General features: G+C 30.1%; 1 protein-coding gene across 1 annotated transcript; it reads right to left on the bottom strand.

Annotated features, from left to right (window-relative positions):
- Positions 1 to 2,813: 2,813 nt before the first annotated feature.
- LOC130446796 (BTB/POZ domain-containing protein 9) lies at positions 2,814 to 13,304 on the bottom strand. The gene is made up of 8 exons (XM_056783265.1): positions 12,594 to 13,304; positions 12,406 to 12,541; positions 12,092 to 12,348; positions 11,778 to 12,039; positions 11,503 to 11,722; positions 6,690 to 7,081; positions 6,408 to 6,622; positions 2,814 to 3,307 (listed from the first exon to the last, which is right to left on the bottom strand). The coding sequence occupies exons 1-8, from the start codon at positions 12,771 to 12,773 to the stop codon at positions 3,128 to 3,130; spliced, it is 1,842 nt and encodes a 613-aa protein (XP_056639243.1). The 5' UTR covers positions 12,774 to 13,304; the 3' UTR covers positions 2,814 to 3,127.
- Between the last annotated feature and the right edge of the window lie 2,582 nt (positions 13,305 to 15,886).

Consider the following 15,886-nt stretch of genomic DNA (forward strand, 5'->3'; position numbering starts at 1 on the left):
AAATCATCTTATATTCGGTAATTTTAAACAAAATAATTATTGATAATTTACTTGGCAATTGCCAGGGACGAACCTGCACATTTAGATCGAAGTTTTTGTATATAAAAATATTACTAACCTATAAAAGATTCAAAAAATTTTATTGGCTTTGCCAGGATTAGAATTGCCCATTTGAGTCGCATTAAAAATTATATGTTTTTGTATATCAAAATTGTACTAACCAATAGAATCGAAAAATTGTCACTTTAATTGGTTTTGTTAGGATAGGACTAGCACCTTTGGATTGAATTAAAGATTAAATATTTTCGATTATGAAAATTCTCGAGACAATTGCTAGTTTGGATAGAATCGAGGATTAAATGTTTTCGTCTATAAAAACTGACTTTATCAAGGTAGGATTCGCCCATTTAGGTCCAATTAAAAATTAAAAATCTTTATCTTAAAATATTGTCAAATTAATGGACTTTGTCAGGGTAGGACTTGTCCATTTGAATGGAATTGAAAATTAATATTTTCGACCAAAAATAAGTAGTCAAATTAATTGGTTTTGCCAGAGTGGAACTTGCCCTAATTTGATAGAATTGAAGATTAAATGTTTTCGTCAATAAAAATTGTCAAATTAATGGAGTTTGTCAGAGTAGGATTTGCCCATTTGGATAGAATGGATGATTAAATGTTTTCATCCATGAACATTGTCATAATAATTGATTTTGTCAGGGTAGAACTCGCTCTTCTAGGTCAAATTAAAGATTAAATGTTTTTATCTATAAAAAATGGTCTAATTAATTTATTTTGCCAGGCTGGGACTTGCCCATTTGGATTGAATTGAAGATTAAATGTTTTCATCTATAAAAATTGTCATATTATTTGATTTTGTCAGGGTAGAACTCGCTCTTATAGGTCAAATTAAAGATTAAATGTTTTTATCTATAAAAAATGGTCTAATTAATTGATTTTGCCAGGCTGGGACTTGCCCATTTGGATTAAATTGAAGATTAAATGTTTTCGTTAATAAAAATTGTCAAACTAATGGACTTTGCCAGGGTGGGACTTGTCCATTTGGTTAGAATTCAAGATTAAAAGTTTTCATCTATAAAAATTGTCATAATAATTGACTTTATCAGGGTAGAACTCGTCCATTTAAGTCGAATTGAAGATTAAATGTTTTCATCTATAAAAATTGTCATAATAATTGATTTTGCCAGGGTGGGACTTGTCCATTTGGTTAGAATTGAAGATTAAATGTTTTCGTTTATAAAAATTGTCAAATTAATGGAGTTTGTCAGAGTAGGATTTGCCCATTTGGATAGAATGGATGATTAAATGTTTTCATCCATGAATATTGTCATAATAATTGATTTTGTCAGGGTAGAACTCGCCCATTTAGTTCGAATTGAAGATTAAATGTTTTCGTTTATAAAAATTGTCATAATAATGAATTTTGTCAGGGTAGAACTTGCCCATTTAGGTCGAATTGAAGATTAAATGTTTTCGTTTATAAAAATCTTCATAATAATTGATTTTGTCAGGGTAGAACTCGCCCATTTAGTTCGAATTGAAGATTAAATGTTTTCGTTTATAAAAATTGTCATACTAATGAATTTTGTCAGGGTAGAACTTGCCCATATAGGTCGAATTGAAGATTAAATGTTTTCATCTATAAAAATTGTCATAATAATGAATTTTGTCAGGGCACAACTCGCCCATTTGGGTCGAAATGAAGATTAAATGTTTTCATTTATAAAAATTGTCATAATAATGAATTTTGTCAGGGTAGAACTTGCCCATTTAGGTCGAATTGAAGATTAAATGTTTTCATCTATAAAAATTGTCATAATAATGAATTTTGTCAGGGCAGAACTCGCCCATTTGGGTCGAAATGAAGATTAAATGTTTTCATTTATAAAAATTGTCATAATAATGAATTTTGTCAGGGCAGAACTCGCCCATTTGGGTCTGAATGAAGATTAAATGTTTTCATTTATAAAAATTGTCATAATAATGAATTTTGTCAGGGTAGAACTTGCCCATTTAGGTCGAATTGAAGATTAAATGTTTTCATCTATAAAAATTGTCATATTATTTGATTTTGTCAGGGTAGAACTCGCTCTTCTAGGTCAAATTAAAGATTAAATGTTTTTATCTATAAATAATGGTCTAATTAATTGATTTTGCCAGGCTGGGACTTGCCCATTTGGATTAAATTGAAGATTAAATGTTTTCGTTAATAAAAATTGTCAAACTAATGGACTTTCCCAGGGTGGGACTTGTCTATTTGGTTAGAATTCAAGATTAAAAGTTTTCATCTATAAAAATTGTCATAATAATTGACTTTATCAGGGTAGAACTCGTCCATTTGGTTAGAATTTAAGATTAAATGTTTTCATCAATAAAAATTGTCATATTATTTGATTTTGTCAGGGTAGAACTCGCCCATTTAGGTCGAATTAAAGATTAAATGTTTTCATCTATAAAAATTGTCATATTATTTGATTTTGTCAGGGTAGAACTCGCCCATTTGGATCGAATTAAAGATTAAATGTTTTCATCTATAAAAATTGTCATAATAATTGATTTTGTCAGGGTAGAACTCGCCCATTTGGATCGAATTGAAGATTAAATGTTTTCGTCTATAAAAATTGTCATAATAATTGATTTTGTCAGGGTAGAACTCGCCCATTTAGATCGAATTGAAGATTAAATGTTTTCGTTTATAAAAATTGTATTCAAAAATACGATTTTCCAAACATATGATATAATCGAACCCGCTATTTCGAATTTTCAGGTAATAGGCAATATAAATCAAACAAAAATCAAAATAAAAATGATCTTTATTACAAAAAAGAAAATTTCAAACAATAAAAATGTAACGAACGAGGGAAAGTCACGAAAAATAAATCACAGGACATTATAATTCTGTGGTAACTAACAAATAATTTAATATTTTTCACCCGTTATGTCGTTATAAATTGCAGAAACGTCGGGTTTCCACTAGATCGATCAAAACAAGAAAAACTTCGATACCCAAAAAACGCTAGACAGAAATTCATTCGATTGAACCGAACAGTGAGAAACCCACATAAACATTCCCCTAATGAGACCGAGAAACTTTCCGTCGATCAGTTTTTTATTGCAAAACATTATCGATGTCGTTTGGTTGCATTTCTTCGGCCTCGGTCGCGGTTTCGGTCGGTTGATTGTTGTCTTGTTCGGCAACGGATTCGTTTTGATGATTTTGCTTTACGGTTACAATCGGAGATTCGATTTCTTCCATTGACGGACATTCGAAATGTACGCAATGAAATACCTGGAAATAGTATCGGAATTGTTCACGCTGACGGTGTTTTAAGAAACTTTAGTTGGATTCACAAATGTGCTTTATCGTTAAAAAACTAGAAATAATTTGAGCGATTTATTTATAAATCAAAAATTTCGATGGTCGAATATTATTTTTCTAATTTTTTCGGAGATTTTTTTTGGTTATGTTGTTTTTTTTTCTTGGTATTGAAGATTAAATGTTTTTATCTATAAAAATTGTCATATTATTTGATTTTGTCAGGGCAGAACTCGCCCAATTAGGACGAATTGAAGATTAAATGTTTTCGTTTATAAAAATCTTCATAATTGATTTTGTCAGGGTAGAACTCGCCCATTTAGGTCGAATTAAAGATTAAATGTTTTCATCTATAAAAATTGTCATAATAATTGATTTTGTCAGGGTAGAACTCGCCCATTTAGGTCGAATTGAAGATTAAATGTTTTCGTTTATAAAAATCTTCAAAATAATTGATTTTGTCAGGGTAGAACTCGCCCATTTAGGTCGAATTGAAGATTAAATGTTTTCGTTTATAAAAATTGTCATAATAATGAATTTTGTCAGGGCAGAGCTCGCCCATTTGGATCGAATTGAATATTAAATGTTTTCGTTTATAAAAATCTTCAAAATAATTGATTTTGTCAGGGTAGAACTCGCCCATTTAGGTCGAATTGAAGATTAAATGTTTTCGATTAAATGTTTTCGTTTATAAAAATCTTCAAAATAATTGATTTTGTCAGGGTAGAACTCGCCCATTTAGGTCGAATTGAAGATTAAATGTTTTCGTTTATAAAAATTGTCATAATAATGAATTTTGTCAGGGCAGAGCTCGCCCATTTGGATCGAATTGAAGATTAAATGTTTTCGTTTATAAAAATCTTCAAAATAATTGATTTTGTCAGGGTAGAACTCGCCCATTTAGGTCGAATTGAAGATTAAATGTTTTCGATTAAATGTTTTCGTTTATAAAAATCTTCAAAATAATTGATTTTGTCAGGGTAGAACTCGCCCATTTAGGTCGAATTGAAGATTAAATGTTTTCGTTTATAAAAATTGTCATAATAATGAATTTTGTCAGGGTAGAACTCGCCCATTTGGGTCGAAATGAAGATTAAATGTTTTCATTTATAAAAATTGTCATAATAATGAATTTTGTCAGGGCACAACTCGCCCATTTGGGTCGAAATGAAGATTAAATGTTTTCATTTATAAAAATTGTCATAATAATGAATTTTGTCAGGGCAGAACTCGCCCATTTGGGTCGAAATGAAGATTAAATGTTTTCATTTATAAAAATTGTCATAATAATGAATTTTGTCAGGGCAGAACTCGCCCATTTGGGTCGAAATGAAGATTAAATGTTTTCATTTATAAAAATTGTCATAATAATGAATTTTGTCAGGGCAGAACTCGCCCATTTGGGTCGAAATGAAGATTAAATGTTTTCATTTATAAAAATTGTCATAATAATGAATTTTGTCAGGGCAGAGCTCGCCCATTTGGATCGAATTGAATATTAAATGTTTTCGTTTATAAAAATCTTCAAAATAATTGATTTTGTCAGGGTAGAACTCGCCCATTTAGGTCGAATTGAAGATTAAATGTTTTCGATTAAATGTTTTCGTTTATAAAAATCTTCAAAATAATTGATTTTGTCAGGGTAGAACTCGCCCATTTAGGTCGAATTGAAGATTAAATGTTTTCGTTTATAAAAATTGTCATAATAATGAATTTTGTCAGGGCAGAGCTCGCCCATTTGGATCGAATTGAAGATTAAATGTTTTCGTTTATAAAAATCTTCAAAATAATTGATTTTGTCAGGGTAGAACTCGCCCATTTAGGTCGAATTGAAGATTAAATGTTTTCGATTAAATGTTTTCGTTTATAAAAATCTTCAAAATAATTGATTTTGTCAGGGTAGAACTCGCCCATTTAGGTCGAATTGAAGATTAAATGTTTTCGTTTATAAAAATTGTCATAATAATGAATTTTGTCAGGGTAGAACTCGCCCATTTGGGTCGAAATGAAGATTAAATGTTTTCATTTATAAAAATTGTCATAATAATGAATTTTGTCAGGGCACAACTCGCCCATTTGGGTCGAAATGAAGATTAAATGTTTTCATTTATAAAAATTGTCATAATAATGAATTTTGTCAGGGCAGAACTCGCCCATTTGGGTCGAAATGAAGATTAAATGTTTTCATTTATAAAAATTGTCATAATAATGAATTTTGTCAGGGCAGAACTCGCCCATTTGGGTCGAAATGAAGATTAAATGTTTTCATTTATAAAAATTGTCATAATAATGAATTTTGTCAGGGCACAACTCGCCCATTTGGGTCGAAATGAAGATTAAATGTTTTCATTTATAAAAATTGTCATAATAATGAATTTTGTCAGGGCACAACTCGCCCATTTGGGTCGAATTGAAGATTAAATGTTTTCATCTATAAAAATCTTCATAATAATTGACTTTTTCAGGGTAGAACTCGCCCTTTAGAATCCAGTTTTCGTTCATTTTCGTTTTTTTCTTGTTATTTCTACTTTTTCTAGTTGCGATTGAGTTTAATTTCTTCCACCGTCTGCGATCTTTTCGTTTTTATTCACCCAGTCCCCCCAATTTTCTTATTAGCTAATACAAACTCATCTCTTTCTTGTTTATTTTTCTTGTTATCACTTTTTCTTTCGTTCTATTCTCTTCGATTATCATTTTTTCTTCTCCTCGTCTTCTCCTTCTCGATTTTAGCACCAGATGAAGGCTCCAGTCAATTTTTCTTCTGTTTTCGCCGATTTATTTTCCATTTTTTTTTCTTCAATTTCCTCTTCATCATTCAATCATTTTCCACGTCCGTCTTCTCCATCTCCTCCATTCGAAACGCGGTTTTTTCCATAAAAATAATCTTTCGACTCAAAAATAAAAACAAACAATTAACAAAACCCGACGTATTCAAACACGATAACGAGGTCAAATAAATCCGTTCGAACGTTTTTTTTTTTTTTTTTCGATATATTTACAAAAATTACCATAAAAATAAAACGACTCACTAGATAAACGCGAAAATATTTTCGTTTTTGAAATATTTTTTTACCTCGTTAGCCGTATTGTGCGTCCCGACGATCCTGACGAACACCACAGGCCTCGGCGGGAAACGTACGACTTGCCAAGATTTGCAATTCTCCCTCGTATTATCGACGACCACCTCCCATTCCCAAAAATTTATCGACGATTCTATGTAATAACTGTAACTCCTATCGTCGCAATCCCATAACAGCAACCTCAAGCTCGATATGATGTAAGGTTGACCTATTTAACACAAAAAAAATAGAAAAAAAAAACTCCGTTAGAGGTTAAAATCCGCCGGTGCGATTACCTAATTGGACGAGTATGGCCCCGGATCCCAATTGGTGGCAAGTGTAACCCGAATCCCAATCGTATCTTTTGGTGTCGCCGTTCAAAAGCGTGTTGCGCGATCGACTGACGCCCTCGATGACGACGGCGCTTTTGTCTAACGTGGCAACGTTGTAATTCGGACAGATGACGTCGTTCACCATTTTGGGAAGTTGCGATCGGCACATGGCTTCCAATGACACCAAATGGAATACTTTGTTGACGGTGTTGTGCGTACCGACAACTCTGATGTATTGTACGACTCGGTTTTCGAAATATAAATATTGCCAAGAACGGCAACTGTATTGGCTGTAATCGATGACGCGCACCCAATCTTTCTGTTCCATCGATACTTCGATGTAGTACGAGTAGGATCTGGAAGTTTGCGATACACACTGTATTTTATCGAAATTCTGTGACCTACTGTTAAAAATGCTGTAATTTCAGTTAAAATTATTGTCTCACACCGTATATTATTGAAATTTAGTTGGTTAGTGGTACAAAAAGTGTGATTTTAATCCAAATTATTGTCTCACACTGTATATTATAAAATTTTAGTGATTTTGTGATAGATAATGAGCGATTTTCGTGAAACTCTTGCCTCATACTGTATTTTATCAAAATTCTGTGACCTACTGTTAAAAATATTGTAATTTCAGTTAAAATTATTGTCTCACACTGTATATCATTAAAATTCAGTGACTTACTGATACAAAAGCTGTAATTTTAGTAGAAATTATTGTCTCACACTGTATATTATCAAAATTCAGTGACCTACTGTTTAAAATGCTGTAATTTCAGTTAAAATTATTGTCTCACACTGTATATTATCAAAATTTAGTGACTTACTGATACAAATGCTGTAATTTTAGTAGAAATTATTGTCTCACACTGTATATTATCAAAATTCAGTGACCTACTGTTTAAAATGCTGTAATTTCAGTTAAAATTATTGTCTCACACCGTATATTATTGAAATTTAGTTGGTTAGTGGTACAAAAAGTGTGATTTTAATCCAAATTATTGTCTCACACTGTATATTATAAAATTTTAGTGATTTTGTGATAGATAATGAGCGATTTTCGTGAAACTCTTGCCTCACACTGTATTTTATCAAAATTCTGTGACCTACTGTTAAAAATATTGTAATTTCAGTTAAAATTATTGTCTCACACTGTATATTATCAAAATTCAGTGACCTACTGATACAAATGCTGTAATTTCAGTTAAAATTATTGTCTCACACTGTATATCATTAAAATTCAGTGACTTACTGATACAAAAGCTGTAATTTTAGTAGAAATTATTGTCTCACACTGTATATTATCAAAATTCAGTGACCTACTGTTTAAAATGCTGTAATTTCAGTTAAAATTATTGTCTCACACTGTATATTATCAAAATTTAGTGACTTACTGATACAAATGCTGTAATTTTAGTAGAAATTATTGTCTCACACTGTATATTATCAAAATTCAGTGACCTACTGTTTAAAATGCTGTAATTTCAGTTAAAATTATTGTCTCACACCGTATATTATTGAAATTTAGTTGGTTAGTGGTACAAAAAGTGTGATTTTAATCCAAATTATTGTCTCACACTGTATATTATAAAATTTTAGTGATTTTGTGATAGATAATGAGCGATTTTCGTGAAACTCTTGCCTCACACTGTATTTTATCAAAATTCTGTGACCTACTGTTAAAAATATTGTAATTTCAGTTAAAATTATTGTCTCACACTGTATATTATCAAAATTCAGTGACCTACTGATACAAATGCTGTAATTTCAGTTAAAATTATTGTCTCACACTGTATATCATTAAAATTCAGTGACTTACTGATACAAAAGCTGTAATTTTAGTAGAAATTATTGTCTCACACTGTATATTATCAAAATTCAGTGACCTACTGTTTAAAATGCTGTAATTTCAGTTAAAATTATTGTCTCACACTGTATATTATCAAAATTTAGTGACTTACTGATACAAATGCTGTAATTTTAGTAGAAATTATTGTCTCACACTGTATATTATCAAAATTCAGTGACCTACTGTTTAAAATGCTGTAATTTCAGTTAAAATTATTGTCTCACACCGTATATTATTGAAATTTAGTTGGTTAGTGGTACAAAAAGTGTGATTTTAATCCAAATTATTGTCTCACACTGTATATTATAAAATTTTAGTGATTTTGTGATAGATAATGAGCGATTTTCGTGAAACTCTTGCCTCACACTGTATTTTATCAAAATTCTGTGACCTACTGTTAAAAATATTGTAATTTCAGTTAAAATTATTGTCTCACACTGTATATCATTAAAATTCAGTGACTTACTGATACAAAAGCTGTAATTTTAGTAGAAATTATTGTTTCATACTGTATATTATTGAAATTTAGTGAGTTAATGGTACAAAGATTGTAATTTTAGTCGAAATTATTGTCTCACACTGTATATTATCAAAATTCAGTGACCTACTGTTTAAAATGCTGTAATTTCAGTTAAAATTATTGTCTCACACCGTATATTATTGAAATTTAGTTGGTTAGTGGTACAAAAAGTGTGATTTTAATCCAAGTTATTGTCTCACACTGTATATTATCAAAATTCAGTGACCTACTGTTTAAAATGCTGTAATTTCAGTTAAAATTATTGTCTCACACCGTATATTATTGAAATTCAGTGACTTACTGATACAAAAGCTGTAATTTTAGTAGAAATTATTGTTTCATACTGTATATTATTGAAATTTAGTGAGTTAATGGTACAAAGAGTGTAATTTTAGTCGAAATTATTGTCTCACACTGTATATTATCAAAATTCAGTGACCTACTGTTTAAAATGCTGTAATTTCAGTTAAAATTATTGTCTCACACCGTATATTATTGAAATTTAGTTGGTTAGTGGTACAAAAAGTGTGATTTTAATCCAAATTATTGTCTCACACTGTATATTATAAAATTTTAGTGATTTTGTGATAGATAATGAGCGATTTTCGTGAAACTCTTGCCTCACACTGTATTTTATCAAAATTCTGTGACCTACTGTTAAAAATATTGTAATTTCAGTTAAAATTATTGTCTCACACTGTATATTATCAAAATTCAGTGACCTACTGATACAAATGCTGTAATTTCAGTTAAAATTATTGTCTCACACTGTATATCATTAAAATTCAGTGACTTACTGATACAAAAGCTGTAATTTTAGTAGAAATTATTGTCTCACACTGTATATTATCAAAATTCAGTGACCTACTGTTTAAAATGCTGTAATTTCAGTTAAAATTATTGTCTCACACTGTATATTATCAAAATTTAGTGACTTACTGATACAAATGCTGTAATTTTAGTAGAAATTATTGTCTCACACTGTATATTATCAAAATTCAGTGACCTACTGTTTAAAATGCTGTAATTTCAGTTAAAATTATTGTCTCACACTGTATATTATCAAAATTTAGTGACTTACTGATACAAATGCTGTAATTTTAGTAGAAATTATTGTCTCACACTGTATATTATCAAAATTCAGTGACCTACTGTTTAAAATGCTGTAATTTCAGTTAAAATTATTGTCTCACACCGTATATTATTGAAATTTAGTTGGTTAGTGGTACAAAAAGTGTGATTTTAATCCAAATTATTGTCTCACACTGTATATTATAAAATTTTAGTGATTTTGTGATAGATAATGAGCGATTTTCGTGAAACTCTTGCCTCACACTGTATTTTATCAAAATTCTGTGACCTACTGTTAAAAATATTGTAATTTCAGTTAAAATTATTGTCTCACACTGTATATCATTAAAATTCAGTGACTTACTGATACAAAAGCTGTAATTTTAGTAGAAATTATTGTTTCATACTGTATATTAATGACATTTAGTGAGTTAATGGTACAAATGCTGTAATTTTAGTCTAAATTAATGTCTCACACTGTATATTATCAAAATTTACTGACTTACTGATACAAATGCTGTAATTTTAGTCGAAATTAATATCTCATACTGTATATTATTGGAATTTGGTGAGTTAATGGTACAAATGGTGCAATTTTAGTAGAAATTATTGTCTCACACTATATATTATGATGAAAAATGTCACTTGCAGCAATAATTTTAATCTCACCTTGTATTTTATTGAAATTCAGTGACTTACTGATACAAAAGCTGTAATTTTAGTAGAAATTAATGTATCACACTGTATATTATCAAAATTCAGTGACCTACTGTTAAAAATACTGTAATTTGAGTTAAAATTATTGTCTCACACTGTATATTATCAAAATTGAGTTGGTTAGTGGTACAAATGCTGCGATTTTAGTCCAAGTTATTGTCTCACACTGTATATTATATACATTTGTCAAGTTGATTGATCGAAAATCTCACTTTCAGCCAAAAATGTTCATTCCACACTGTATGTTATTGAAATTATATGATTTACTTGTAAAAAAGTTGTGATTTCAGTCGAAATTGTTGTCTCACACTGTATATTATATACATTTGGCAAATTAATTGATGAAAATTGTAACTTACAACAAAATTGTCATGCCACACTGTATATTATTAAAATTTGGTGAACTAATTGTACAAAATCTGTGATATTAGTCGAAATTGTTGTCTCACACTGTATATTATATACATTTGGCAAATTAATTGATGAAAATTGTAACTTACAACAAAATTGTCATGCCACACTGTATATTATTAAAATTTGGTGAATTAATTGTACAAAATCTGTGATATTAGTCGAAATTCTCAAAGTAATTGAAAAAACAAAATGATTTCCCTTACCTTACATCTCTATCCCATAATAACATTCTAATATGGTTAATAATCGAAGGTTGCCCTAATTTGACGATAATTCCATGATCCCCGGGTCCGTTTATCCCATGCCTTGTATATCCTTTTTCCATATCGTAAGAATAATAATCCCCGTCCAATAAATATTCCATGAGTTCCCCAGAAACAACTTTCGAACCGAACCTTGGCGAAGCCACATTTTCATCCAAAACTAAAAAGAAATTCACCATCATAACCAAAGATTTCCATAATGAGGAAAAACTCACTCAATTGACCTCTGTGGGGCAAACTGCTAAGTCTAATATTAGTTCTTTCGGCTATAGCATCTAGTAAAGCATCAGGTTTCACTAGCCCCGCAGGCCTCACAACAGAAAGTAAATCCGCAACGCTCATCAAAGGTAATCTAACACATTTCATAACCAAATCGTTTTTATCTTCGTTAACTTTACACCAAGAGCAAACTCCTCTGAATATATCAACTTCTGGTGCAAAAAACGAATGTCGTTGTAGGAGTTTTACCAGAGAAGTCTAAAATAATCAATTGTTATAACGCTCCGTATATAAAGAAATATTATTGTACCTGTGAAAGTTGGACAAATGTCTCGTGCGTTAATATTTCAGATGCGTGTCTATCCAAAAAACCATGACAAACCAAAACTAATTTTTCTAAACTATATAAGTGAGCGGTATCCAAAATAGCACAAACGTTATTTAACGCTAATAATTGTTTTAATATCTCAGAAATGGCAGTTTCTAACTCCTGAAAACCGTATTGATGGGCCAAGCCCAGTGTGTCGAGTATAACATCTTCTTTTAACGTTGTTAGAAACATATGACCTAAATTAATATTATTCAAAAATTTATTATACAAATAAATAGAAAAAACAATCTAACCTGTATAGATATATTTCAACAGTACTTTGAAAGCTTTTAAAGGAGCGTCAGGTAACACAATTTCGTTTTGCGATGTTTCCTTAAGCCCTCCATACAAAAGAGCCCGAAAATAATCGCTTCTAGCAGCTAATATAACCTTTAAAAATACCAATAAAAATTTATATTAACTTATATATTTGAATACTTACTTTATGTGCATTTAATTTATGACCCTCGACTATTAATACGACATCAGAATGTTCTTGATTTAAACATAAGGCTGCTAAATGTTCAGAAAGTTGCGATACGTGTTCAATATCATTTGGTCGAACATTAGAAGAACTCTTTGAACTTGGACTTTGTAAATATTGGTGGCTTCCACTACTCATTTTCAAAACAAAGAATATTTCTTATGTAAACACTATAGTCGTGCTATAAATTTAGATTTTACAGCAATGGTTCTTCAATGCATTAAAACGTCAACAACTCGTCCACGTAAAATATACATTTTCACACTACATTTAAACGTTTAATAAACTTTTATATTTCACAAAAATATTTGACCTGACTTCTACTTTTGGTAACTGAAAACTGATTGTTGATGATGACGGTTGTGTCTTGTGTCACAGATGGCGAGAAATAATTAAAAAAAAAACCAATCACTTTTTTATTTATATTGAAAACTGCTGTCAATAAAGTAGATTTTACGTTATAAATATTTTGGCTACTTGTTTCTATTGAATAATTTGAATTGCACACTATTATTGTCTGTTGTCAAAATTTCAAAGGTCAACTCGACTATATTTACTTTGGATAATATATACGATTTAACGAAACGAATATTCGTTACTCGATAATTGTCGAACGATTGCACTTATCAAAATTATTCCTCCTAAACAGACGTAATTTATATTTTATTTGGTGTGATTATTCAGATTTCTTTGAAATATATTCGATATTAATCCCAACGTAACGCAAATCATAACCAAATTGTTTCAACAGAACTCGACTATGTTGCTTTTCTGTAAAAAAAATAAATAAATACACTGGATTTTTTTTGAATATTTATTTGTCTCATATTAGAAGATTTAGGGAAGAGTGCAATTTTCGTGACGACTGTTTTTGCTAGTTGTCCCAAAATAAAATGGAAATGAACAAATTCATCGATATCTCGATTCATTTTCGAAATATCCATACATAACCAAAAGTTAGTTCTTTCGAATATCTAATTAAACATACAAAAAGGTTTGTATGTAGATTTTTTATAATTTACCCTAATATTCCAATAATATATTCAAAATAAAATGGTTGAAGCAAAATGAGTAATTGTAAACAACTTTCATCCCCTCGTGAATATTTACGATTAATATAAAAACGGTTGTTAGGTTAGACGAAGTTTCAGTAAGGGTGATGGGGCGAAAACAAAATATTTTATGTTTTACATCTCTACGTCAGCACTTGATAAAATTATTAAAAACAGGAAAGCTTAAAGTGTGGAATTTTTATTCATAATTTTTTGTTTACAACAATTGTATACAATAAACACAATTAATGAATTATTAAGATATTGTCTGCAATACCAAACATGTTTTTTTTTCGTCAGCACCATTATCATAAACTAAATTTTCTTTATTGAATCGATTTCTAGAAGAGAATTATTGTATTGTATTTGAGGGGTATACGGAAACAAAAAATGATCCAAAGTGTTGAATATTAATTCTCAACCACAACTATAAAATAACAAGTTTTGCAAAATATAACTATACTTCTTCTGATTTATGCACATAAATTAAATCTTCTTTTTCTGTGACCTCAGTTCGTATTGGTTTTCGTCTATCACAGTGACGCTTACGACAAAGCTTCTAATTGAGCAATCTTATGAATTGTCAAAATCAGCTGATTTCTATTTAAAAATACCTGCCTTATTTTTTCCAGTTTTATTGCAAATTTGCATATTAAAGAGTTACTGCTAAAAGAAGTGCGAAATGTCTTCTCGGAAACTTAGCTTTGTCGATTTTTTTCACTCTGCACTGTTTTGGTCAGTAAATGAAAAGGTATTAACTTGTCCTAAAGCTTTAATGTTTTCCTTGTACCTTTCAGCTGCCACTGGGTTATCACTTTGCAACCTACTCATGTTTGATAAACTTGAACCCAACAGTGAAAATTAATGTTCAAAAAAAGTGTAAAAATACTCAGTTTCAGCTGTTTTAGTTTCACTGAAACTGATCTAAAAAGTATTTACGGAGTCTTCTTAGCATCATGAAATAAAAAAAAAACATACAAAACAACTTTTATTACCTGAAAAATTAAAAGCTAGCACGAGTATATACGAGAAAATCAATTGTTTACCCCACGGCCGCTAGATTGACGTAAATCAGCTGTTTCCTTAGATTCCCTAATAGAAAACTGTCAAACTTCAAAATTGAGTATTGTGTAGTCTTTACCCTGCTCTGTGCTGCAACTATAGAGATATTATCGTATTATATTTGTAGCTCTAACCATAGACAAATACTAGATTGAGCTTTCAATAAAATTCATATTCCAATAGATTTAGACTGTTAATAAAATCGATACAACTTTTCAATAAAAAAATTATATATAGTGTATGGCTGCCATTGATATTATTGTAATATGTCTATGGTTCTATCTGATCTAAATGTGATATCTCTATGGTTGCAGCCAATATGGTTTCAGCTGATGGCGAATGAAGTATTCGATTGACAGCGAAGACTTAGCGGGAAAATTCAAATAATTCAGTTAAATTTCTATATATTTCAATATTTAAAATACTTTTATCAATAGAAACATTTTTTAATTGTTATTGTTGATTGGTTCGGGATAAAAAGACACATTATTACATAATAAATTGTTTTATTTGTAATCATATATATGTCGCATCAAAATGAGAACATAAATTAACACGTTGATGGGCATTTAATGCTACAGAGTAATAATACAAAATTATTTCTAACTTAACTATGACTGCAATAGCAGTAATATGAGAAGTGTTCATGAATGGATAGTCTGCCATAGCAGTAACGTGATTCAATTCTAAAACTCAAACAATAAACGAAATCTGTTACTTCCACATGATGATTTAATCATTCAATTTCAAAAAATACAAATTTTCAAAAAACGACTACTAATATATCGGTTTTGAGTTTTACGGGGGATGACGTACATTTAGGCAAATGTGGCAACATGATATCGAGTCACAAATTGGTGCCATAAACTAAATGTGTTGAGGTTATGTGTGACAATCGAGGTTAATTATTCTGTCATTTGTCTCCTGTCAATATCATTTTACTTTTGACAGACTGAAATTGAAAGTGAGAGAATTTTGTGTGCTAATTTTGTATGGAAACCAACAATTACTAAATTCTAGAACCATCTACTATCAATTTAAGTGGTGAATTGAATTTGTTGTTGGTTGGGAAAGCAATTTGGTGCCAGAGTGTTCGGCATTGTTCAATTGCAATAGAGATGAAATTTTGAACAGTTT

This window comes from Diorhabda sublineata, chromosome 7, assembly GCF_026230105.1.
Source record: "Diorhabda sublineata isolate icDioSubl1.1 chromosome 7, icDioSubl1.1, whole genome shotgun sequence".
NCBI classification, from domain to species: domain Eukaryota; kingdom Metazoa; phylum Arthropoda; class Insecta; order Coleoptera; family Chrysomelidae; genus Diorhabda; species Diorhabda sublineata.

What these genes read in the sequence shown, in the direction of transcription:
- LOC130446796 (XM_056783265.1), bottom strand. Translation starts at nt 12,773, where the DNA reads ATGAGTAGTGGAAGCCACCAATATTTACAAAGTCCAAGTTCAAAGAGT. An exon ending in GTTGAAATATATCTATACAG is followed by an intron (nt 12,349 to 12,405) that starts GTTAGATTGTTT and finishes ATATTAATTTAG; the next exon opens with GTCATATGTTTCTAACAACG. An exon ending in TTATGGGATAGAGATGTAAG is followed by an intron (nt 7,082 to 11,502) that starts GTAAGGGAAATC and finishes GCAAACTTCCAG; the next exon opens with ATCCTACTCGTACTACATCG.